At 36.9% G+C, this 24,039-nt stretch overlaps 1 protein-coding gene across 1 annotated transcript in view; it reads right to left on the bottom strand.

Moving 5' to 3' along the window:
• Window positions 1–999: 999 nt before the first annotated feature.
• NAF1 (nuclear assembly factor 1 ribonucleoprotein) overlaps window positions 1,000–24,039 on the bottom strand; it is a 52,030-nt gene continuing 28,990 nt past the window's right edge. Inside the window, exons 5-8 of the mRNA XM_053583870.1 lie at window positions 17,791–17,951; window positions 14,729–14,780; window positions 10,445–10,547; window positions 1,000–4,688 (exon numbers count right to left, since the gene is read on the bottom strand). Coding sequence (XP_053439845.1) covers window positions 4,210–4,688; window positions 10,445–10,547; window positions 14,729–14,780; window positions 17,791–17,951 — 795 coding nt within the window. The 3' untranslated portion in view covers window positions 1,000–4,209. The remainder of the gene's footprint in view (window positions 4,689–10,444; window positions 10,548–14,728; window positions 14,781–17,790; window positions 17,952–24,039) is intronic.

Here is a 24,039-nt window from a genome sequence, read left to right on the forward strand (position 1 = left end):
AATGGAAAAGTGTCCTCTCAAAAAAATTTTTTTTAAACTGACAACTGAAGGCTGGGCGCGGTGGCTCACGCCTGTAATCCTAGCACTCTGGGAGGTCGAGGCGGGTGGAATGCCTAAACTCACAGGTACGAGACCAGCCTGAGCAAGAGCGAGACCTTGTCTCTAAAAAAATAGGTGGGCGTTATGGCGGGCACCTATAGCCTCAGCTACGTGGGAAGCTGAGACAAGAGAATCGCTTAAGCCCAAGAGTCTAAGGTTGCTGTGAGCTGTGACGCCAAGGTATTCTACCCAGGGCGACAAAATGAGACTCCTCAAAATAAATACATACATACATACATACATAAACTTACAACTTAAGACAGATTCCATTGTAAAAGTTAGTTATGTGGTAGCATATTTAACAGCAAAAACCATAAATAAAAGCCATTTACTGATGGTGAGTTTATTAAGCAATGTATAGAAAACATAGCAGATATAGTTTGTCCTTGAGAAAAAGGGCAAATTGCTGGAACAGTGGCTCACACTTGTAGACCTAGCACTCTGGAAGACTGAGGTGGGAGCACTGTTTAAGCTCAAGACTTCAAGACCAACCTAAGCAATACCCCATCTCTAACAAAAAAAGAATTAGCCGCATGTTGTACAGGCACCTGTAGTCCCAGCTACTGGAGAGACTAAGGCAGGATGATCGCTTGAGCCTAAAAATTTGAAATTGCTGTGAGCTATGATGACACCATGGCACTCCATCCAGGGCAACAGACTCTCTCTCAAAAAAAAAGAAAAATTAGCCAGGCATGGTAGCCATACCTGTACTCCCAGCTATTTGGGAGGCTGAGGCAAGAGAATCATGTAAGGCCCAGAATTTGAAGTTGCTGTGAGCTACGATTTCACAGCACTCTACCCGGGGCAACAGAGTAAGACTGTCTCAAAAAAAAAAAAAAAAAAAAATAGGCCCAGCGCCTGTAGCTCACTGGTTAGGGTGCCATCCACATGCACTAGGGTTGGCAGGTTCAAACCTGGCCCAGGCCTCCTAAACAATGAAAACAAAAAAGAGCTGGGTGTTGTGGCAGGTGCCTGTAGTCCCAGCTAATTGGGAGGCTGAGGCAAGAGAATCACTTAAGCCCAAGAGTTTGAGGTTGCTATTAGCTGTGATGCCACAGCACTCTCCCAAGGGCGACATAGTAAAGCTCTATCTCAAAAAAATAAATAAATAAAAATAAATACATTTTAACAGGAGGGGATATTTCTAAAATCAGTTTGTCTCACCAGACTACTACACCAGCCAATTGAAGAAACTGAAAAACGTATCAAAATAAGTTTGGAGGGCGGTGCCTGTGGCTCAGTGAGTAGGGCGCTGGCCCCATACATGGAGGGTAGCGGGTTCAAACCCAGCCCCCGCCAAACTGCAACAACAAAAAATAGCCGGGCGTTGTGGCGAGTGCTTGTAGTCACAGCTACTTGGGAGGCTGAGGCAAGAGAATCGCCTAAGCCCAAGAGCTGTGAGCTGCGACACCACGGCACTCTACCGAGGGCAACAAAGTGAAACTCTGTCTCTTAAAAAAAAAAAGTTTGGAAAGTAAAGCTGCTCATCTTAAATTTTATGCTTTGACAGTAGATGACAGTACTGATGCTACAAATATGGTCAACTTGAAGTTTTTATTAGAGGTATTTATGACAATTACAATGTCACTGAAGAAATGGCTTCTCTACGGCCACTAAAAGACAACTAAATCAAGAGATTTATACCAAGCAGTACAAAATATGTCAAAGCAATTTTCTTTATCCACTGTCAACATATCTGGTTTATTACTGACAGTACACCAGCAATGTAAGTAAAAGAGAAGGACATATAAAATTAATGTAAGACAATGCAACTGCTGCCTCAAACTCACATTTGATGGAAGTCATTTCACAGGACATCAAGAAACTTTATGTATAAAACCTTTAAAAATGGGCTCAACGCCTGTAGCTCAAGCGGCTAAGGTACCAGCCACATACACTAGAGCTGGCGGGTTTGAATGCAGCCCGGGCCTGCTAAAACAACAATGACAACTACCACCAAAAAAAATAGCCGAACGTTGTGGTGGGCACCTGTAGTCCCAGCTACTTGGGAGGCTGAGGGAAGAGAATTGCTTACGCCCAGGAGTTGGAGGTTGCTGTGAGCTATGATGCCACAGTACTCTATCCAGGGACGACAGCTTGAGGCTGTCTCCAAAAAAAAAAAACAAAAACAAAAAAAACCCTTCCCTTTAGAAATGGGTAACGTCATGCAAATCTTCAAGACTGTGAATTTCTTAAGGACCAAGAGATTGAATCATCCCCAATTCCAGGAATTCTTAAAAAGTCTGATGCTGACCATAGCCACATCATAGGAGGTAAAATGGCTAAACAGAGGCCAAATGCTGAAAAGATTTTATGAGTTGCAACATGTCATTGAGTTGTACTTGTACTGTATCAAAAACAAAATTTGTGCCAGCATTTGATGATGAAAACTGGCTTACAGATTTAACATTTTTAATGGATTTAACTACTCATTGAAATGAGTTAAAAATGCGTCTTTTAGGTGAAAATCCCACTTATCAATACATTTCAAACTTTAACCCGTGTTCCAAATGAAACTGAAATTACAGCAAACTCAATCCACGTGAACAATTTTATGAATTTCAACATGTTAAACACAGTCCTGTCAACAGTTAAAAGTACACAGCCTTACTTATCAATTTGATACAAGAATTTGAAAACAGATTTCAAGATTTCTGGGAAAGTAATATTTTGGGGCACTTCCAACTCCATTTTCAATTAACAAATATGTTTCTTGCCCATTTTGAAAGGGAATGTATTCAGCTACAATTTGCATTCAACTTAAAGAAAACTTGATCATGTCTCTTTACCAGACTTTTATTGGTCTTACCTTCCCAGAGACAAATATCTCTGGCTTCACAATCACACCTTATTCATGTCATCACTTTCTGGCAGCAGGTACATCTGCGAGCAACTATTTTCAAGAATGAAGTATCACTGTGTAGTACATCAATTATTCATAAGAAAATCAGAACTAAAATATCTGATGAGCACCTTGAGAACTGAGAACTGCAACTACTTCCATCCAACCAGATAGTGATACATTAGTTTCTCAAATACCATGTCAAATATCTCACTCGCTTCATGTTGCCCACTTTTCTTTAGACTATTACAATAAAAAATATCAAAAAGACTCTTGGGACCTGCTTGATGATTTTAAAAACCATCTCAACAGGCTGCTGTGTAATTTGGATTATTGAATGACTTTTCTGCTTATCTTAGTGTCAGGTATCACAGAAATTAGGCAGACTACTTTTTTTTGCTCATCAGCTTTCGTTAGTGTTTTTGTATTTAATGTGTGGCCCTAGACAACTCTTCCAGTGTGGCCCAGAGAATCCAAAAGATTGCACATCTCTGGCTGAAATAGTAAAGTCTTCTGAATAGTGCCCAAATAATGAAAATCTGCATAGATAATAGAGATTTGCTCATGCATAATAATAAGCATTTGCTTTATAGTCAGAGCTTCTACCAATATTCAGTAGAACTTCAGTAGTTGACCACCTCCCTGTATCAACCATCTCAAGTTGACCCAATTTTTATAGACTGTACGTGCAACGAATGTATGTATCAGTGCAGGAGGCCTAGTTCCTTATGGTGACCACCTCTGTATGTTGACCATTTTGTTACAGTCCCTTGCGTGGTCAACTTACAGGGGGTTCTATGGTATAAAAACTTCTTCCTCTATTTAAAAAAAGTCAGGGTTATTAAAGTTTTACTGGTAATTGCATTTATAATCAAAATCAATTTCCAAAGTATAAATTTATAAAAATACTTTATTTTAAAGACTCTCTATAGGACTTCAACATCTTATTTCCAGACTATACCAAGAAAACCAATATATTTTAATCCATGATCAAACTGGCTCCATGCACATTAATATACATATTAAGTGGTTAGGGGTGGGGGAAGGCATGGATCCAAAATTTTAATTAAATATTACATGATTGGATTTTCTTCCAAGAATCTGAGCTGAAATTTTCTTATGAATACAACCTACAACTGAAGAAATCATTTAGTACTTTACAGAGTTTTTAAAAATCTAGTTCCACAATCACCTTATTTTCTTTAAAATAAAATCCTTAGCATATAATACGAAAAGTCTGCATTTTTTCTGGAAATGCATACATACAACTAATAGTAAGGTCCAAAATGAGAAGAATTATTGTCTCCAGAAGAAGGTGGAGGTGGCAGTGGGGGAGGGGGTGGTGGTGGAGGCAGAGAGTATTGTAAGTTGAGTAATGGATGAGGTGCCATAGCTGCTGCAGCCCAATTCATGTTTACAGATGGGCGTGGCGGTGGGGGTGGGTGATGTAGTGAAAAATTATGCATGTCAAACATTGGAGGAGGAAAGGGGTACTGTGGCATAATAGGATTATCTTGTCTCTGAGGCTTAAATCCTGAAATCTCCTGAGACACCATGCGTTCTGAATTGTAAAATTGAGATACTGTATGTTCTAAATTATAAAATTGCTGAGATGGAGGCCTGCCACGGTGAGGGTATCTCCCCCTGGAAAATCCTCGTGTGAATTCTCTGTTGTGATAGCCTTTGTAATGCTCTGAAGCAGAGCCATGAGCATTCCAATTCTGATGTACTTCAGCAAAATCTTCACCTATGAGTGGGGGAAAAAAACATAAAACAAAAATAAGATCAATATATCAAAAAGCGTTATTTGGAATTCCAATAATGCCTCTTCTTTAAGGTCCAGTGTTATCTTATGATAGTTATATGACAATTTTAAATGCACTGAAAAGGTAAACCGTAAAGCCAAAGGATCCCCAGCAACAGAGAAAACAGTTAGATAACAACCACTCTACTCCAGCTAAGTACCACACAAATATCTGTGGTACCATCGTTGCCCCACTCTTGAAGGCTGGGTAGGGAGCTTAGATGTCTGCCCTAGAGACAGTAATGAAATACCAAAACCCAGGATAGTAGTGTCAAGAGCAGGTTGAGCAGGGCACCACAACGAGGCTCCCCTCAGCGACAGTGGAGATCACGTGGGAACCTAGATAGACTCTCACCTGCCCTGGCAGAAGTGCCATTGTACTTTCCCCCTTGAGCACTGGGGTGGTGTCAGAGAAGACTGAATGGAATCAGGATTTTCATTACTGCCCAGTGGTGAGAAGGCCATCACCCTCCCTCAGTGTCAGTGGACACTGTGTGGACAGCAGTGACAAGATACTCATATCCCTACCAGGCACTAGAAATGACCCTGTGGGAAGTCAGAAAACTTCTACCCTCAGACAGTAGAAATAAGGCAACCCTTAGCTTTGGGTGCTAACAGAGGCTAAGAGGAAAACCTAGACTTTAATCTGCTCCCCTTCCTTTCCCAGCCACAGTGGTATTTAAAAAAAAAAAATCAAACAAACAAAAACCAAAAAGCTTGGGCGGTGCCTGTGGCTCAGTGGGTAGGGCGTTGGCAAGGGTGGTAGGTTCAAACCCGGCCCCAACCAAACTGCAATAGACAATAGCCGGGCGGTGTGGCAGGAGTCTGTGGTCCCAGCTACTCAGGAGGCTGAGGCAAGAAAATCACCTAAGCCCAGGAGTTGAAGGTTGCTGTGAGCTCTGACACCATAGCACTCTACTGAGGGCAATAAAATGAGACTCTGTCTCTACCAAAAAAACCCCCCAAAAACGAAAAAGCTGCAACAGAAAAAATTACAATAAGATCCATGGTCTTGTAACATAATCCCCCAATATATCTAGGTACCAATCAAAAAAATCTTAAAGAGGACCAGGAAGATTTCACTCAGTGAAAAAGGAAAATCAACAGAGGTTAGCACAAAGATGTTAAAAATAGGAAAAAAAATTAAAGCAGTCATAAAAATGATTTGGTAAGAAATTATGAACATGCTAAAAATATTAAAAATAGAAAAGTCTTACCAAGACATTAAAGAAATAAAAAATAAGAACTTTAGGACTAAATATTATAGTAATTAAAATTAAAAACTCAATGGAAAATGCAGAATGGGTTGATGATGACTTTTTAGACAGGACTTCCCAAGGTATGACATAAGCATGGAAGAACTGATAAACACCAAAGAAGATATAAAGATGGTAAATACATATGACAAGATATTTTACCTCATAGTCATCAGGGTAATGCAAATTAAAACAATGAGTTATCACTACATACCTATTAGAACTGCCAACATCCCAAACACACCACCATATACTGCTGAGGAGGAGCAAAAGGAACTCTCATCTGTTGGTGGCAGGAATGCAAAAGGGTACGGCCACTTTGGAAGACAGTTTGGTAGTCTCTTAAAACTAATCTTACTCTTACGGCGAGATATAGCAGTCTTGCTCCTTGGTATTTACCAAAATGAGTTGAAAACATGTTCACACCAAAACCTGCACATGGATGTTTTTATCAAATTTATTTGTAACTGCCCAAACCTGGAACCAGTCAAGATGCCCTGGAGTAGGGGAATGGATAAACTGTGGTACAACCAGACAATGGAATAATATCAAGTGCTAAAAAGAAATGAGCCCTCCAGTCATGAAAAGACATGAAGAAACTTTAAATGAGTACTACTAATGGTAATACAGATGGGAGATCAGTGGGAAAAACAGAGAGCTGATTTTTAGGGCAGTGAAACCACTCTGTATAACATTATAATGGTGGACACATGCCATACACATTTGTCCAGACTCATAAAATGTACAAAACAAAGAGTGAACACTAAAGTGAATGATGAATTTGGGGTGATTATGACGTGTCAATGTAAGTTTATGAATTCTAACAAATATATCACTCTAATAAGGGACGTTGAAAATGGGAGAGGAGACTATGCATTTATGGGGAAAAAGGTATAAGGTTTATCTACCTTCCTCTTAATTGTGTTGTCTAAACATGCTCTAAAGAAGTCTTTAAAAACAAAACAAAACAAAAAAAAAAACAACCCTCAACGAGAAGGGCACAACAGAATGAGGAGAACAGAGGAAAAAAACAGGGAACCAGAAGACTGAACATCAGAAAATACCCAGAGAAAATAAACTGGAAAAAAAATGTACAGGACTTCCATCCTAACAACTACAAAATACTGCTAAAAGAAATTAAAGACCTAAATAAACAAAGATGTATGTGATGCTCATGGAATGTATGACTGAACACATTTGTTAATTCTCTCCAAATTAATATAAAGGTTATCATAATTCCTATCAAAATCCCAGCAAGATATCAGTGAGTAGGGCTGCGGCCCCATACACCGAGGGTGGCAGGTTCAAACCCAGCCCCCCCACCCCCACCCCACCCCAGGCCAAAATGCAACAACAACAAAAAATCCCAGCAAGATGGCCTGTCACCCATAGCCCAGTGGTTACACCGAGCCTGGTGGGTTTGAAGCTGGCTAGGGCGAGCCAAACAACAATGACAACTGCAACAAAAAATAGTCTGGCCTTGTGCCAGGTGCCTGTAGTCCCAGTTACTTGGGAGGCTGAGGCAAGAAATAACTTAAGCCCAAGGGTTTACGGTTGCTGTGAGCTGTGTCACCACGCCACAGCACTCTACTGAGGGTGACACAGTGAGACTCTGTCTCAAAAAAAAAAAAAAAAAGAAAAAGAAAAAAGAACCCCAGCAAGAATTTTTGTCAATGTAAGGAAGATTCTAAAACTTGAATCTAAAAATTCAAAAGGCAATGGATTATTTTGCCTTTTGCCTACAGAATAAAGTAGGAGGTATCACTCTACCCAATTTCAATACTTAATATACAGCTATAATAATCAAGACTGTTGGTACAGATACATAGATCAATGAAACAGAATACAGAACACAGAAATAACACAAATAGAGCCACCAATTTTCCTTAAAGGTGAAAGAGATTCACTATAAGAACTACATACAGTTTCTCAACAAATAGATAGAAACAAGAAGACATTCATAAGCCAAAGAATAAACACTAACCTGAACCTCACCCCCTATAAGCATGCAAAATTTAACTCAAAATAAATTATGAATGTAAAATGTATAATAGAAGACAATGAAATTTTTAGGAAAAAAAAATAGGGGAAAATCTTTCTAGGGCTAAGCAACAAATTCTCAGACTCCATTAAAAAAAAAAATTTGATAAAACAGGGCAGCACCTGTGGCTCAGTGAGCGGGGTGCCGGCCCCATATACCAAGGGTGGCGGGTTCAAACCCAGCTTCGGCCAAACTGCAACAAAAAAATAGCCAGGCATTGTGGCGGGCGCCTGTAGTCCCAGCTACTCGGGAGGCTGAGGCAGGAGAATCGCCTAAGCCCAGGAGTTGGAGGTTGCTGTGAGCTGTGTGACGCCACAACACTCTACCAAGGGCAATAAAGTGAAACTCTGTCTCTACAAAAAAAAAAAAAAATGAATAAAAATAAAAATAAAAAAAGAAATCATTAAAAAAAAATTGATAAACTGAACTTCCTCAAGACAAGATACAAACTTATGTATTAACCACATATTTGACAGAAAACTAGTATCTAAAATATATTTTAAAAAATTCTCCTAACTCGGCAGTAAAAAAAGAGAGAAATAATAATGAACAGATACATGGCTGAAGAGGATGGATAGCAAGTGGAAAGTAGCCATTAGAAAAATGCAAATTAAAATAGTATAGCCACACTGAAAAACAGTATGGCAATTCTTTTTTTTTTTTTTTTTGAAAAAGAGTCTCACTCTGTTACCCTGGGTAGAGTAAAAGCTCACAGTAACCTCATCTCTTGGCCCTAGGTGATCCTCTTGCCTCAGCCTCCCAAGTAGCTGGAACTACAGGTATCTGCCACAATGCCCAGCTAGTTTTTCTATTTTTAGTAGAGGAGACAGGGTCTTGCTTTTGCTCAGGCTGGTCTCCAACTCCTGAGCTCAGAGGATCCACCCACCTTGGCCTTCGAGAGTGCTGGGATTACAGGCATGAGCCACCGCACCTGGCTGGCAATTTCTTAAACAGACGTAATGCAAGACCCAGGTGAGTGGGTTTCTTGAGCTCAGGAGTTCAAGACCAGCCTGAGCCAGAGCAAGATCTATGTATAAAAAATTAAAAAATAAAAATAGCTGAGTGTGTCCCTGTAGTCTTATTAGGGAGGCTGAGGCAAGAGAATCACTTAAGCCCATGAATTTGAGGTTGCCATGAGCTATGACATCACAGCCCTTTACTGAGGGTGACAAAGTAAGACTCTGTCTCAAAAAAAAAAAAAAGAAAAAGAAAAAAAGAGAAAATTTGTTTTCACATGAAAACTCATACACAAAGACCGGGCATGGTGGCTTATGCCTGTAATCCCACCACTTTGGGAGGCCAAGGTGGGTGAATTACCTGAGCTCACGAGTTCAAGACCAGCCTAAGCTAGAGCAACACCCCCATCTCTAAAAATAGCTTGGCTGGCACCTACAGTCCTAGCTACTTGGGAGGCTGAGGCAAGAGAATCACTTGAGAGTTTGAGGTAGCTGGGAGCTATGATGCCAGCAGGGCAACAAAGTGTAACTCTGTCTCACAAAAAAAAAGAAAATAAATAAAAGTACACAAGTATTTACAGCAGCTTTAGTCCCAATAACCCCTGAATGGAAACAACCAGATGTCCTTCAATGGATGAATGGATGAGTAACCTGTGATAAATTCATACATAAAAATACTGCTCTGTAATAAAAAGAAACTACTGATAACATGCAACATTCTGAATGGATCTCTAGAAAATTATGCTCAGTGGTAAGAGCCAATCCCCAATGGTAACCCATTATATAACTTCATTTATATAACGTATTAAAATGACAAAATATGTTTAAGAAATGAGGAACAGATAAATGGTTGCCATGATGTAAGAGGGCAAAGAAGTGGGGAGGTGATATGACTATAAAAGGCAACATGAAGGTGGTCTCTGGTGACAGAACTGTTGGGTATCTTGTTTGTAGGAAGTTAACACCCCAAGTGAGACACTATACTACAAAGTGGTTTAAGATGTTGCAAGTGGGGGAAACTGGGTAAAGGGCATATAGTATCTCTCCTATTATTTCTTACAACTGTGTAAGAATCTACAATTATCTGAAATAAAAAAAGGAATCCATATTTTAAAAAATACTGTGGTTTAGGTGTTAATTATATCACAAAATTCTAAAAATGATAGCAAATAGGTTTCTTAAGGAAAATGTGCTGAGAAGCTTTAAGTGACTCTAACAAGGCTTAGTTTGGCTGTTACTCAGGAAGCCACTTTTACACCCTTAAGCTCATAAAACTACCACTGAATGTTCCTTGTGTCTCTCTCTCACCACATCCCATGCTGTGTAACACCTGTGATGTCAGGAGGTGAAAACAGAGAACTCAAATTTTCTTCAGTTTTATTACTGATAAACTTATGTAGATGTAAGTGAAGATAAAGAAGAACTTTATATATTGCATTTACTTACTTGACTCATTCAATTCAGATTTGAGTTTTTTCCGGCCTTGAGTCTGAGACTTTTTCTTCTGTTTGGCTTCTTTTTCCTTTTCATCATCACTAAAATCTAAGGCCTTGCAGAGAAAAGCATATACAATTACGTTATATAGATTTGCCAATTTCATTGTAATACATACTTTCAGGTGAGGAGAATAAGCCTATTATTAACCACTGACCCTGAATAAAAGTTGCCTGTTTGGATACTTAATATTTTCTGTATCTGAATTAATTGGACATGGTAGAAAAATCAAAGCATTTTTGACAAATGCCTAAAGACTCTTAATTAACACACATCCATAATCAGGTAAGAAGTCAAGGTTTTTGGCTTTTGTTATCTTAACTCCTAAAAAGTCTCACAAAAGTTAACTTTAAAATGCCAATCTTTAACAACTTTCAGATATGGGTATTCCCTGAGTAGAAGTCTGACTTTCAGCTTAAGACTTAAGATTCTTCATAGTGTCAGCTGCCAAAGGAAGGAACAGTAAGAACCGAGCAAATTATATACATTATCAGATCATATAAAAATGGAATGTTCTACAATTCATTCATTCAAAATGTACACATACTGATTATATGCCATGCACTGTTCTAAACACTTCACAGATTGCATTTTTTATAGCTTTAAATATTAATTCTTTTTATATAATTTTAGGTATATACCATTAAGGGCTAAAAATAAATAAAGCAAAGTAAAGGTTTAAAAAGTCACAGGGAAGCTATTTAGATAGACTATAGGAAAAGGCTTTTATAAGCAGATACATGCACGACCCAACTTTTAACAGGAAAATATTTAAAATTATTAAAGGGGCTGGGTGCAGTGGCTTGTGCCTGTAATCCTAGCATTCTGAGAGGCTGAGGCAGGTGGACTGCCTGAACTCACAGATGGAGATCAGCCTGAGCCAGGGTGAGACCTCATTTCTAAAAATAGCTGGGCATTGGGGGGGGCGCCTGTAGTCCCAGCTATTGCAGAGGCAGAGAATCACTTAAGCCCAAGAGTTTGAGGTTGCTGTGAGCTGTGATGCCACAGCACTCTATTGAGTGCAATAAAGTGAGATTCTGTCTCGAAAAAAAAAGAAAAATAAATAAATAAATATAATAAGTGGTAAAATCCACACATAATTAAGATTTAGGATTCACTGTTATAATCCACAAAAAAGCTATAACTTCTGACCTCTATCCATTATGACTGCCAAGATTTCTTTATAATTCAGACATTATTCTATTAACACTAGAAAACACATGCTATGTTTCACATAAAAATATATAAACATGTATTCATGGGCACACATTCAAAAAGAAGGCATAAACTGAATATGAAGGTTTTATAGGGAATTTTCAGTATGACCTTGATGAAATACATTCTATCAAATCCTCTACAATTCATATACCTCAGAATCTATAATCAAATTCAAAAACATAAACCCATTTTAGTACCTTCAAATCTATTTTTGATTACTGATCTTAACATGCTAAGATTTAAAAACTAAAGTTAAACTAGTATCTGCCAGACACTAGAAAGTACTGGGATCAAACCAAGACATTCCTTTCTATGAGTAAGAAGAACGGATAAACCAACAATATAGTGAAGAAGCGCTACGACTGAGTGCTATGGAAGCATGGTGCTAGATTAAAAAGGATAAAAAGAAAGAAGGTAAAGGTAGACTTTTGGGTAAAAAGAACTTAAGATAAATATGTAATGGAGAGTACATCATGAAAATAAGTCAAAGAAAATTTTCAGGTAGTGGGAATGGTACATGAAGAGGCATGAAGGAAAAGTTAATAAACTCATTGTTGACAACGCCTGTAGCTCAGTGGGTAGGGTGCTGGTCACATGCACCAGGGCTGGTAGGTTCGAACCTAGCCCCAGCCTTCGGGCATTGTGGTGGGCACCTGTAGTCCCAGCTGCTTGGAAGGCTGAGACAAAAGAATAGCTTAAGCCCAAGAGTTTGAAGTTGCTGTGAGCTGTGAGCTATGATGCCATGGCACTCCACCGAGGGCAATAAAGTGAAACTCTGTCTTAATAAAAACAAACAAAACAAAACAAACAAACAAAAACACTTTTTTTTTTTCCATTTTAAGTAACTGGACACCTGATGGGCCTGGTGACTCATGCCTATAATCCCAGCACTGTGGGAGTCTGAAGCAGGAAGGATTATTTGAGCTTGGGAGTTGGAGACCAGACCAGCAAGAGTAAGACCCCATCTCTACTAAAAACAACAAAACTAGCTGGGTGCTGTGGCAGACACCTATAGTCCTAGCTACTCCGGAGACTGAGGCAAGAGGATTGCACGAGCAAAAGAATTTGAGGTTACTGTGAGCTATGATGATGCCACAGCACTCTAGCCTGGGCAACAGAGTGAGACTCTGTCTCAAATTAATTAATTAATTAAATAAGGTTTTTGATTGGTATAGTTTAGACAGATTACACTGATAGTATTCTGCTATCACTTTCTAAAATCAGAGAAAAACTGCTATTGTTCATATAAAAATTTATTCAGATTTGTACTCATAAAACACACTTATTCAAATATAAACTACCTGTTATGTTAAAAATGGATATAAAGATGAATAAGATGAATTCGTAAGAAATTTTTAGGTCTTACATACAAAACCAGTGTTTTCACAGCACGTAATTTCTCCTATTTTCTCTACAAAAGTGTTTTATTTTCATAGATGTGGGGTTTTTTTTAATTAAACTTCAAATTCTAAATTCTAATCTAGGATGATCAACCTAGGTAATAATTCTAGGTTGCAAAAACTCATCTACAAGTATTACAAAATTAAATCCCAACATATGTCAATGATCTAGTCAGCTACGTGGAAAAAACAAACATGATAAAGCATGCAAAACTTAGCTTTGTAATTAACCTAACTAAACCAACTTTATAAACAAACGTAGGTCTATCGTAAAATAAAAATGATATATTAGAATATTTGGATTTTTTTACAACAGATACGTTATAAAATTTGCATGACTCTCCAAACACTTTAGTTAGATGGCTCCAAACATAACTAACAATGTTAAGTGAATATTTACATCCTTAATGGGAATCACATGGATATATTAATTAGAAAGCATAATCCCACTTCAATGTGGATACTAAGTTAGGATCCATTCACTGGTTAAGTGACTCATACCTGTATAAAACCCTCAAAGCGGGCATAAACGTTATTCATGCCTCAGCAAAAAATGAGAAACTAATGCAGACTATGATCTTCAATATTGCTTGAAATATTTAAAACAACCAAAGTTAAATCTGCAAATATGAAAAATCCATAATACTGGGCGGCGCCTGTGGCTCAGTGAGTAGGGTGCCGGCCCCATATGCCGAGGGTGGCGGGTTCAAACCCAAACCCCAGCCAAACTGCAACAAAAAAATAGCCGGGCGTTGTGGTGGGCGCCTGTAGTCCCAGCTACTCGGGAGGCTGAGGCAAGAGAATCACGTAAGCCCAAGAGTTAGAGGTTGCTGTGAGCCGTGTAACGCCACGGCACTCTACTGAGGGCGGTACAGTAAGACTCTGTCTCTACCAAAAAAAAAAAAAAAGAAAAATCCATAATACTGAAAAGCTTTATCAGAATAGCTATGCACATTTTAAAAACTTATATATGTTTTTCTTTTATACTTTATAAATTTACATTCAAGAAATAAATACTCATTGCTGTAACTTTAGCACAATTAGTTTTTTGTAAATAAAGGTACATTCCGCTATAATCATCCATTTTCCCCATGTATGTTGAGTTCAGAGGCAACTTTTGGGGCACCTTGTGTCTTGGTGATATGTACACAGAGAGAAAATCAAGAAGTCTCTTTTAGGGTGGTAAATATATTGTAAAATGTAAAAGTAGGTAGCTTCTAATGATGTTGTGCCTCCAAAAGAAAGGCAACTTTTTATTAAGATCACCATAATAAATGTCTTCATGCCCCATATAAATTTACTAAATAAAACAAAATTATTTAAAATATGACATCCACCTTTATCAGACATCAACGAAGTTGATAAAAACAGTAAATTATAAGATAAATGATAAGCAAAGTAATTAAATGTAACATAAAACATTTTTTTTCCTAAAATGATCAATCAGAAACTTTCATTGAAAGGTATAAAATAGGAGAGTGGCAGAATACCTGGGCTAGGATAGGAGAAGGTAATGTGACTGCTGAGCAACAGGAATGATTTCCTAACATCAATGATGAATTTGTAAGATTAAGACCTGCCCCTTTCTAAAATATTGTATACAAAGACATATGCTTACATCTGGTGGTGGTTCCTGATCATTCTTCCATGAAGCGTCGGATCCCCTATCCCTAGGAGTAGGTTGGGGAAAGAGGGGGAAGTCCAAGAAGTATTTATTAGGATTCTGTTACATGCTTATAACTTAACAGTACAGAAAATAATAAAATAGAAGACATGAGCTCAACCTTTAATTTTGTGATGTAAGTGATAATAGCAAAACATTAAAGACGACTTATGTCTTTATGTCCTTTATTTCAAAAGATGTTGGAAGCTTATAAGAAAAGCACTAAATTTGGACACACATACATTTTAGGATTAGGGAAATAGAATGAAAAGCCACAGCTTGGTGTGCAGAGGAAAGTGAGTTAGCAGTTCTTTGGATTTTTACTTTGATATCTCAAGCTTTCATAAAACTCAGTTCAATGAAATTTTATTCAACACAACTACAGATGAGAAACTGTACAAGGCACTAAGGTTGTAAACAACATAAATAGAGATAACAACATGAATCCCTTTTTCTGAATTTACCTGAGGAATATCAATAATTTGCCATAAGCAACCTAGGCCATCTATGATGCCCGAATCAGGGAGGGTGAAACAAAGGTTAACTAGTTTGAGGAGGGGAAGGAGGAACTTATAAAGATTCTGAAGGACAGTGAAATGACAGGCACATGTGTAATGTGCAATTGTACTTGGAAATTAAATACTTTGGGCAGAAAGTTCTACATTCTATGACCAACAAAAGTAAATATATCTATTATGAATATGATTATAATTTCTGAAAACTCATTTTTAATTTCATCTTTTAAAATCTTACCAATTTCATAGTTTCAGATAATGTCTTTTCAAACACATTAAAATTTTACAAAGTATTAGGACTAGATGTCCTCACTGCTCTAAAATAGATCACAAAAATAAATGAAATTCTCAGAAATTATTGCCATTAAAATCAACGTATAGATGTCAGTGTGCTGGCACAGCATGAAATCACTAAGTTTGCTCTAAATTTTTGAATCTGAACTTTGACATTATATATAAGGAATTATCAACGATTTTTCCATCACTTAAAAAAGTGCATTTCCTCAATTGTCATTTTACACCTGTACATTAAACATAGCTCTAGTACTTAGCTTTCTGCATTTATCTGAAAAACTTAGTGCATCTATCACAGAAAATCAAAACCTTCTAAGGAAAGATCAAACCACATTTGAAAAGCAACTTTTAACAAGACAGCAAATACATGAAAAGCCAAGATTAAATCACTTTACTAAATCGCTTTACTAGAGACCGGCAAGCTGGAAAGGAAAACTGCTCTACTAGCTCCCAGGACAGAAACCAGAATGTACCTAGCCTTTGCCAGGTACAGCGTCTGCAAGAGAGGTCGAATTTCCCAACTCTTTGATTTATTCTTATTTCTTTCCAGCAGAATTGCAAATCAAAAACAAAGACTGCATCTATTACTTAAAATCTAATAAATATCTTCAGGTAACCTTCTCAAGTTCATCTACTTTAAATTGTTTTATTGGTTAAAAGCTAAATATACAGCATACCCACAACAGTATCCAAACAGTCAAAGCAGAATGAAATCCTAAATATCTACAGCATTATTTTAAAGTATATTAAAATATTTATCACTTTACATCTATTTAATTCATTTTTCTTTCTGTGTTACCTAGGAAAATTAACCTTACAAAACCTGAGGAATAATTTAGGCAAAATATTTCTTCAGATAATCATGTGGAATCTTGTTTTTTTCTTTGTATTATTATTTTTTTAATCATGTGGATTTTTTTTTTTTGAGACAAAGCCTCAAGCTGTCACCCTGGGTGGAGTGCCGTGGCATCACAGCACACAGCAACCTCCAACTCCTGGGCTCAAGCGATTCTTCTGCCTCCGCCTCCCAAGTAGCTGAGACTACAGGAGCCCACCACAATACCCGGCTATTTTTTGGTTGCAGCCGTCATTGTTTGGCGGCCCCTGGGCAGGATTCGAACCCGCCAGCTCAAGTGTATGTGGCTGGTGCCTTAGCCGTTTGAGCCACAGGTGCCGAGCCATCATGTGGATTCTTAAACATGAGCCTATCAATTGTCAGGACCACCATTTTCATCTCTGAAATAATAAAATTCAGACTTGATTTAATATGTAAGTAGTATATAAAGATCTTCTTGGGCCATGCAAATCTAGAACTAATATTTCTGATATAGTACCAAAGCTACTTACTGAATGAAGTTTCTTTGTATTCCCTGCCAAAACCACATCTATAAAAATGGATCATTTATGATCCAAGTTTCCAATAAAAGGAGAGCCAGAACTAACAGGAACTGTCAAACTAAGTGCTAAGTCTTTTTACATTTAAGATCCTTTCCCCTTCCCCAATCTGTGGCAGTCGTTTCTTCCTCTTCTACTTTGACAATATTTTTAATGGTGCATATTCATCACACTTTCCAAAACAATCAACTTATTTTTATTTAAAAAAAAAATTCTACTTACATTCTATATAAGATGAAATATTCCTAGCCACAAGCCACAGGCTGGTTTGTTGGGTTGAGTCAACCTCATATACCATGGCTTTATACACAACTTCTCAGGGACACATGGTAATTGTCTCTTTTATAAATTTATAATTTAGAAGCAACCTGAGATGTACTCATTTTCTTTTTCTCTTGAAAATTATAAAGTTTTACTAAAGAGTTATGACTATGAATATATTCCAAAGAAAATTTTATTTAAAAGCAAAAATTTTTTTAAGTGGCAATACCAATACTGAAGTAGCGTGTATATATATATATATATATACACACACATATATATATACATATATATATGTATATGTGTGGGGGTATGTATGTACGTATATATATAAATATATAAGAAAAGAATGAACTAGAATTAAGAAAATTTACATGACTCAAATATGTGCCTAGTGGCCGATCAAGTCATTTTGGGCAAAAGATACAGAATATATAAACAAACTCTTTGGAAGGCAGACACTATTTAAGTACTAAGAAACCATTATCAGTGAGAATTATTCCTAAAATACAAAGGTTAGATAAGTGAAGAACATATCAATAAAGTGCTTACTGTTTAAGGTTTTCTGTGAATATATACTGGGTGAAGTCTTCCATTGATGGAGCAAAATACATAGTCTCCTTTATTTTAATACCTTTACTCTCAATATGATCTGAAGAATTAAACCGTAGCACATAAAATGGATGCGCCACAGGTCCAAATATCTCAAATATCTATAAAATATAAGAAACAGAAACATTTGTTTTAACATGCAAATATTTGAAAAGGTAGCAATATTTTCTTTTAAAAGTAGCACTGATTAATTACTAAAACAAAGTAGTTTTGTCAGTTTTAAAGTAATAAAATAAATTTTTATTTATATTTAAGTTATTTTTATATACTTGAAGTCTTCATATTTTGATTATAAATCCATTAGTTCATTCCAGATTGTCTTTTCTATGAATTTAAAACAACTGTAAAAAGTTTGTTCCTTGCCAAATTCAAATCATTTTGGTGGTGCCAATTAGATGTAAATTGTAACTTTTTTATAATTATTGCTAATTTAAGTTGTGAGGTATAAAGAAAGAATTACAATCAGTAACTTTTTGAAATAAGATGCTGTTTACATTTGTAATCTTATGGGAAACATAAAAGCAAACTCTGTCTTCAAAAGGTATTCTGTCTTCAAAAGGTATTAAATCACTTATGCTGTTTCCATACTGTTGATTTTTGTAAAATTAAACCATGAATTTTCTAATTTAAAAGTAGTAGATTTGGCTTGGCGCCTGTAGCTCAAGTGGCTAAGATGCCAGCCACATACACCAGAGCTGGCAGGTTCGAATCCAGCCTGGGCCTGCCAAACAACAATGACAACCACAACCAAAAATTAGCCAGGCGTTGTGGCGAGCGCCTCTAGTCCTAGCTACTTGGGAGGCAGAGCCAAGAGAATCGCTTAAGCCCATGAGTTGGAGGTTGCTGTGAGCTGTGAAGCCATAGCACTCTATCCAGGGTGACAGCTTGAGGCTCTGTCTCAAGAAAAAAAAAGTAGTAGATTTGAACTTGAAGTTACTTATTTCTTTTTCAAGTTTTTTTTTTTTTTTTTCAGTTTTTGGCCAGGGCTGGGTTTGAACTCTCCACCTCTGGCCTATGGGGCCAGCGCTCTACCAGGGGTCCTCAAACTGCGGCCCACGGGCCACATGAGGCGGTGTGATTGTATTTGTTCCTGTTTTGTTTTTTTAACTTCAAAATAAGATATGTGCAGTGTGCATAGAAATTTGTTCATTGTTTTTTGTTTTTTAAACTATAGTCTGGCCCTCCAACAGTCTGAGGGACAGTGAATTGGCCCCATGTTTAAAAAGTTTGAGGACGCCTGCCTACCCCTTTGAGCCACAGGAGCCGCCCCTGAACTTACTTATTTCTAAATAACCAAAGGTGCTACAGTCTTTAGCTTTTAAGTAAAAGAGCTGCTTTTAGCACAACCATATTTTCTTTTCTTTCTGAAAATGTTTTATGAATGTCAAAAGAAACCTCCTGACTTCAAAGTCTCTTCAAAATAAACACCTGAATTTTAAAATGTTTCTAATAATAAATACACATATATTACAATGTCGACTATAGCCAATGTCAGTCTAGATTTTTTTCCAGTCTTCTATTAATATATTTTTCTTTGAGATTATACTTAAAGCTACTATTTATAGTCTTAAAGGCTACTATTTGTAGTCTTAAATATAAAACTAAAGTTACATTAAGTTTTTCCATGTTATAACATTCTTCATTAAATGTAATTTTAGTGGGTGTAAAATACTCCTTCACAGATCTAGCACAATTTATTTAACTTGTTTTATTCTACATATAGGACATTTAGGCTGCTTCCAATTTGTTTAATATAATATACAATCCATGACAGACATCTGTATATGTAAATCCCTAACATCAGATCTTCTAAAAATTTATATGTAAGGAGTAGAATATTGGAGCCAAAAGTAAAGTTAATTATCAAAACTCTTGATGCAAATTACTAAACAGCTTTCCTAAGACCCGGGAGCAATTTATAACAACTTCATTGAAAGTGATTATTTTATCACATCCTCAATTCTTGATTTTTGTTAGTAAGTCCAATTTTATGATCTTTAGTATAGCTTTCAAGCTTTTCTTAGTTTTCACCATCAGGGTGAAAATAATTTCACCATCAGTTCACCATCAGGGTACCACCATTCTAAAGGTCATGATTACTAAAAACGAGAATTAATATTACAATTAAAATGCCAATATATTCTAAAGGTCATTCTAAAGGTCATGACTACTAAAAACGAGAATTAATATTACAATTAAAATGCCAATATATTCTAAAATAACAGTAAAAGCATCAAAAATTTAAAGGTTCTAAAATTTATTTTATTTTTAAGACAAAACAAATAATTTAAATAAATAGTAAAAAAATACACATTGAAAAGGTTCAGGTAAAAATAGCATACTTCTTCCAGTGAGAAATGCAACGAAAAGAAGGAATATACTGTATATTACTCTTGACTTTTTATGCTACATAGTAATACACTGTCTTATGGTCACCTAAAAAATGGCTTAATAACAATTCACAAATTTTTAACTCCCTGATGAATATAGACAAACCCAATTCTTAAAGTTTGGACAGAGATTAAACATGTATTTCAAAAAGTTTTTTTTTATATACATTAATATGAGGCAAAATCATCATTGTTTGCAATCTGGTAGATGAGGCTATTCCCAGAGACTTGTTTCCTGGACAGCAGGATTCCACTTTCTAAGTGTGAAAAATTATTTCACTGGAAAATTCCTTACTAACTTTAGGTTTATGCAGAGTTGGGTTTAAACTAAAATGTAAATGACATTCAAAATTCTTGGACAAAAAAGCCAAGCATACATTTTTAGTTGCCTGTTCCCAGGATCTGAACTATTTATGAACAACAATTACAATGAAATCATTATAAAATATTACATAAAATAATACCACTGACAGTAGGTTATAGGAAGATATGGCATGGAATTAGCATGCGGCCTTCACCACTATAGATAAGTATTTATGGTCCTACCACCTCAACCAGGCACAGGAAAACTTGACTGAGTTCACATAAGCAATCTAGCTAGCTCAGAGTTAATAGAAGAGAAGGATTTAACAGTATTTTAAATAACTATGAGCCCTAAAGTGTAGATTTTAGGTTAATTAATACCAGAGAGCTAATGTGTGAAGACAGAATTGGTCACAGCAGGGATCAGGCCAACCCACTTCTCACACTTCCTTATGAGGACCTGACACCCCTGGTCAGTCAGGTCACTCCACCCAACTTTAGAGATTTTGTAACTTCTATACTACCTAGCTCAAGATAAAAGTAAAGGAAGTAACAGTGAGGATAAGAAACAAAATTTAGGGGAGTAATGTCTGAGACATTTATTTTGAGGTAGGCAAGCAGCTTTGGCAACATGCGTTGTGGAGGCTAAAGCAACTTCACCTTGGATGCTAATCTGGCCCTGTCTGGGGAATGTCTCTAGATTTCTACTTTATCTTCATTACAGCATATCTGCTCTTAGTCAGATTCACAGAGCATTCTTCCCTTTCCCTAAGGCAGAGGTTCTCAACCTGTGGGTCATAAACCCTTTGTAACAATGAAAATACATTCTGCATATCAGATATTTACATTATGATTCATAACAGTAGCAAAATTACAGTTATTAAGTAGCAATGAAAATAATTTTATGGTTGGGGGTCACCACAACATGAAGAACTGTATTAAAGGGTTGCAGACTTAGGAGGCATTAGGAATGTTGAGAACCACTGCCCTAAGGGGCTGAATTAGCTTGTCCTACACATTCCTTCCTTAAGGCATGTAAGCCCTGGGGTCTGGATGTAAGGTGTAGGGTTCCCCCCCAGAGTTTTGCAGTTGCTCAGGACAGAGCTTCTGTTCACAAGGCCCTACTAAATGTTTCTTCCTGGGAAACTAAATAAGTCAGCCTCTTCAGCGGCTCACTTTCCTTGGACTTTGGGGACAGATTTGCATAGACCTGCTCACCATGGAAATGCAAATAAAAATTTAACCCAACTGATGTTTTATACTTGTCCTATCACCTAAGAGGTAGTTTTTAAAGTGTCCTTTCACTTAGCTTTTGCTAGTAATATTTACCATCTCTTATTCATAATAATATCATTTAAAAGCATTTTTTCCACTAAAAGATTCCTGTTACACAAAGAAGTTAGCACACACTACTACCACAACACAATACAGACAGAACATAGGATCTGCTGGGGAAAAAACTGAAAGCAGAGAAGTAACAGAATACATCCAATCCCCCAAATTCTCATTCTACAGCACAGGCAGGGCTTAGATGTTCTGCATGCAACATGGCAAAAGTTCCTGTAGCAGAAGCCAGATAAGCAGACAGGACTCTAAAAGAGAGAATGAGCTGTACTCCAAAGAGGAGCGGAAGGGAAATGAACATGGGGTATGATCTCAATCTTGTTCCATTTTAGCTTTGTGACTTTTTTGCAAGTTTTCTCAGCTCTAAAAGGGAGATAGTAATACTTTCCTTGCAGCGTTTCAGTCAATTTAAAAAGGTATGGCATATGAATTATCACTGTGGCCATTATTCTTGTTATTAAAAAAGGGGGAGGAAAGATGTGCAAAAGGTTGATACTAAAGGTGAAATTAATTTAGTATCTAGATAAGACATGCTAAAAATCTAAAAGAGATTCAATTTCATATTCTGATTACTGGTTATGTTTAACAGATATTATCTAACACTTACCACCCCTGCCATTATTTGGGGGCATCATTTCAAGGGGCTTACATTAATACAATAATCAAGTATTTTCGAAAGACTTGTCACTTCTCAAATTTACAATGCATTCTATGTAAAGTTTAAAAATAGATTTAATTTTTGCCAGTATGCTTATGCCATGTACTTGAAGTTATAGGTACAAATGTATTTTTACATGTATCTGACTCCTTTTAAAGCTAAATGACAGATAGCTGAATATTAACGTGAGTCACACTTAACAGGACTGGAAATTCAAATGAAGTGGGAGGTGTTTAAAAATGTCATTTTAGAAGTTTTCGTTACCAAAATGTTGGGAATTCTGAAACTAAAAAAAAGAAAAAAATCAAGGAAATAATCTTAGTATCTTCACTTCATATTCAGAAAATCAAGAGACGTGTTTCCTTTGGCTCTTCTTCCCTCCCTTCTTCACTGCAATTATTTTCTTGAGGACAGAAAGAAATGTTTTTATTTTTGCCAAGGCAGAAAACTGGTTTCTCCTAAAGCATGGGCAGAGAAAGCTCCTCACAGCAGTCTCGCTTCTATCAACTCACTTCTATGACTCTTCTCTCTGAACCCAAACCCTTACAAAGGCAGTGGTGGTAAACAGTCTGCCACACTATAGTAATTCTTCTGAATCAAAAGTACTCAGACCCATACATGTACAAAAATACTAAGCTTTGATATTAGAAAGGGGAAAAAAACACAGCGCCATCCTTCCTTCACTTACAAGTCTTTTTTCTCCTCACAAACTTTCTCAAGAATTGCTAAGAAATATGAGCTCTAAACTCCAGTTAATTCTGCCACCCAACTGCTTTGCAATCCTAAGTGACCTATGACTCTTTCGTAAACTGGTCTGTCAACCCAGAAAAACATGTTTAAGTAGTGAAAGGTGGCAAGAGCTAGATAAAAACCTGATCCCTTTCTAATTTGTGTTAGAATGGAATAGTAGGAAAAGGCAGAGAATAGGGAAGGTTGAGTTAACCCAATAATATCATTTAAAAGACTTCCTTTTTCTGATTTAACATCTCTCCCAACAAAAAATTAAATCCCAGTAAACTGTTTCCCCAAAAATAGTCGCTGGTTTCTTATTTGTTTTCAACTCAATGCACATTTACTTGGCACACATAATTTACAAACGACTATACTAAGTACAGTGGGGAACACTGGGGTGAATATAACTCTATCCCCACTGCCAGGATGATACTTGGTTAGTATTTATATTCTTTTTTTTTTTTTTTTGAGACAGAGTCTCACTATGTCACCCTCAGTAGAATGCTGTGGTGTCACAGCTCATAGCAACCTCAAACTCTTGGGCTTAAGCGATTCTCTTGCCTCAGCCACACAAGTAGCTGGAACTATAGGTGCCCACCACAATGCCCCGCTATTTTTTTGTTGCAGTTGTCATTGTTGTTCTAGCCGGCCTGGGCTGGGTTCGAACCCTCCAGCCTCAGTGTATATGGCCAGCGCCCTACCCCCTGAGCTTCAGGCACTGCCAATATTTATATTCTTGATCATAGAAAGTTTTTTTTGTTT

The sequence above is a fragment of the Nycticebus coucang genome, chromosome 1 (assembly GCF_027406575.1).
Source record: "Nycticebus coucang isolate mNycCou1 chromosome 1, mNycCou1.pri, whole genome shotgun sequence".
Taxonomy (NCBI): Eukaryota; Metazoa; Chordata; class Mammalia; order Primates; family Lorisidae; genus Nycticebus; species Nycticebus coucang.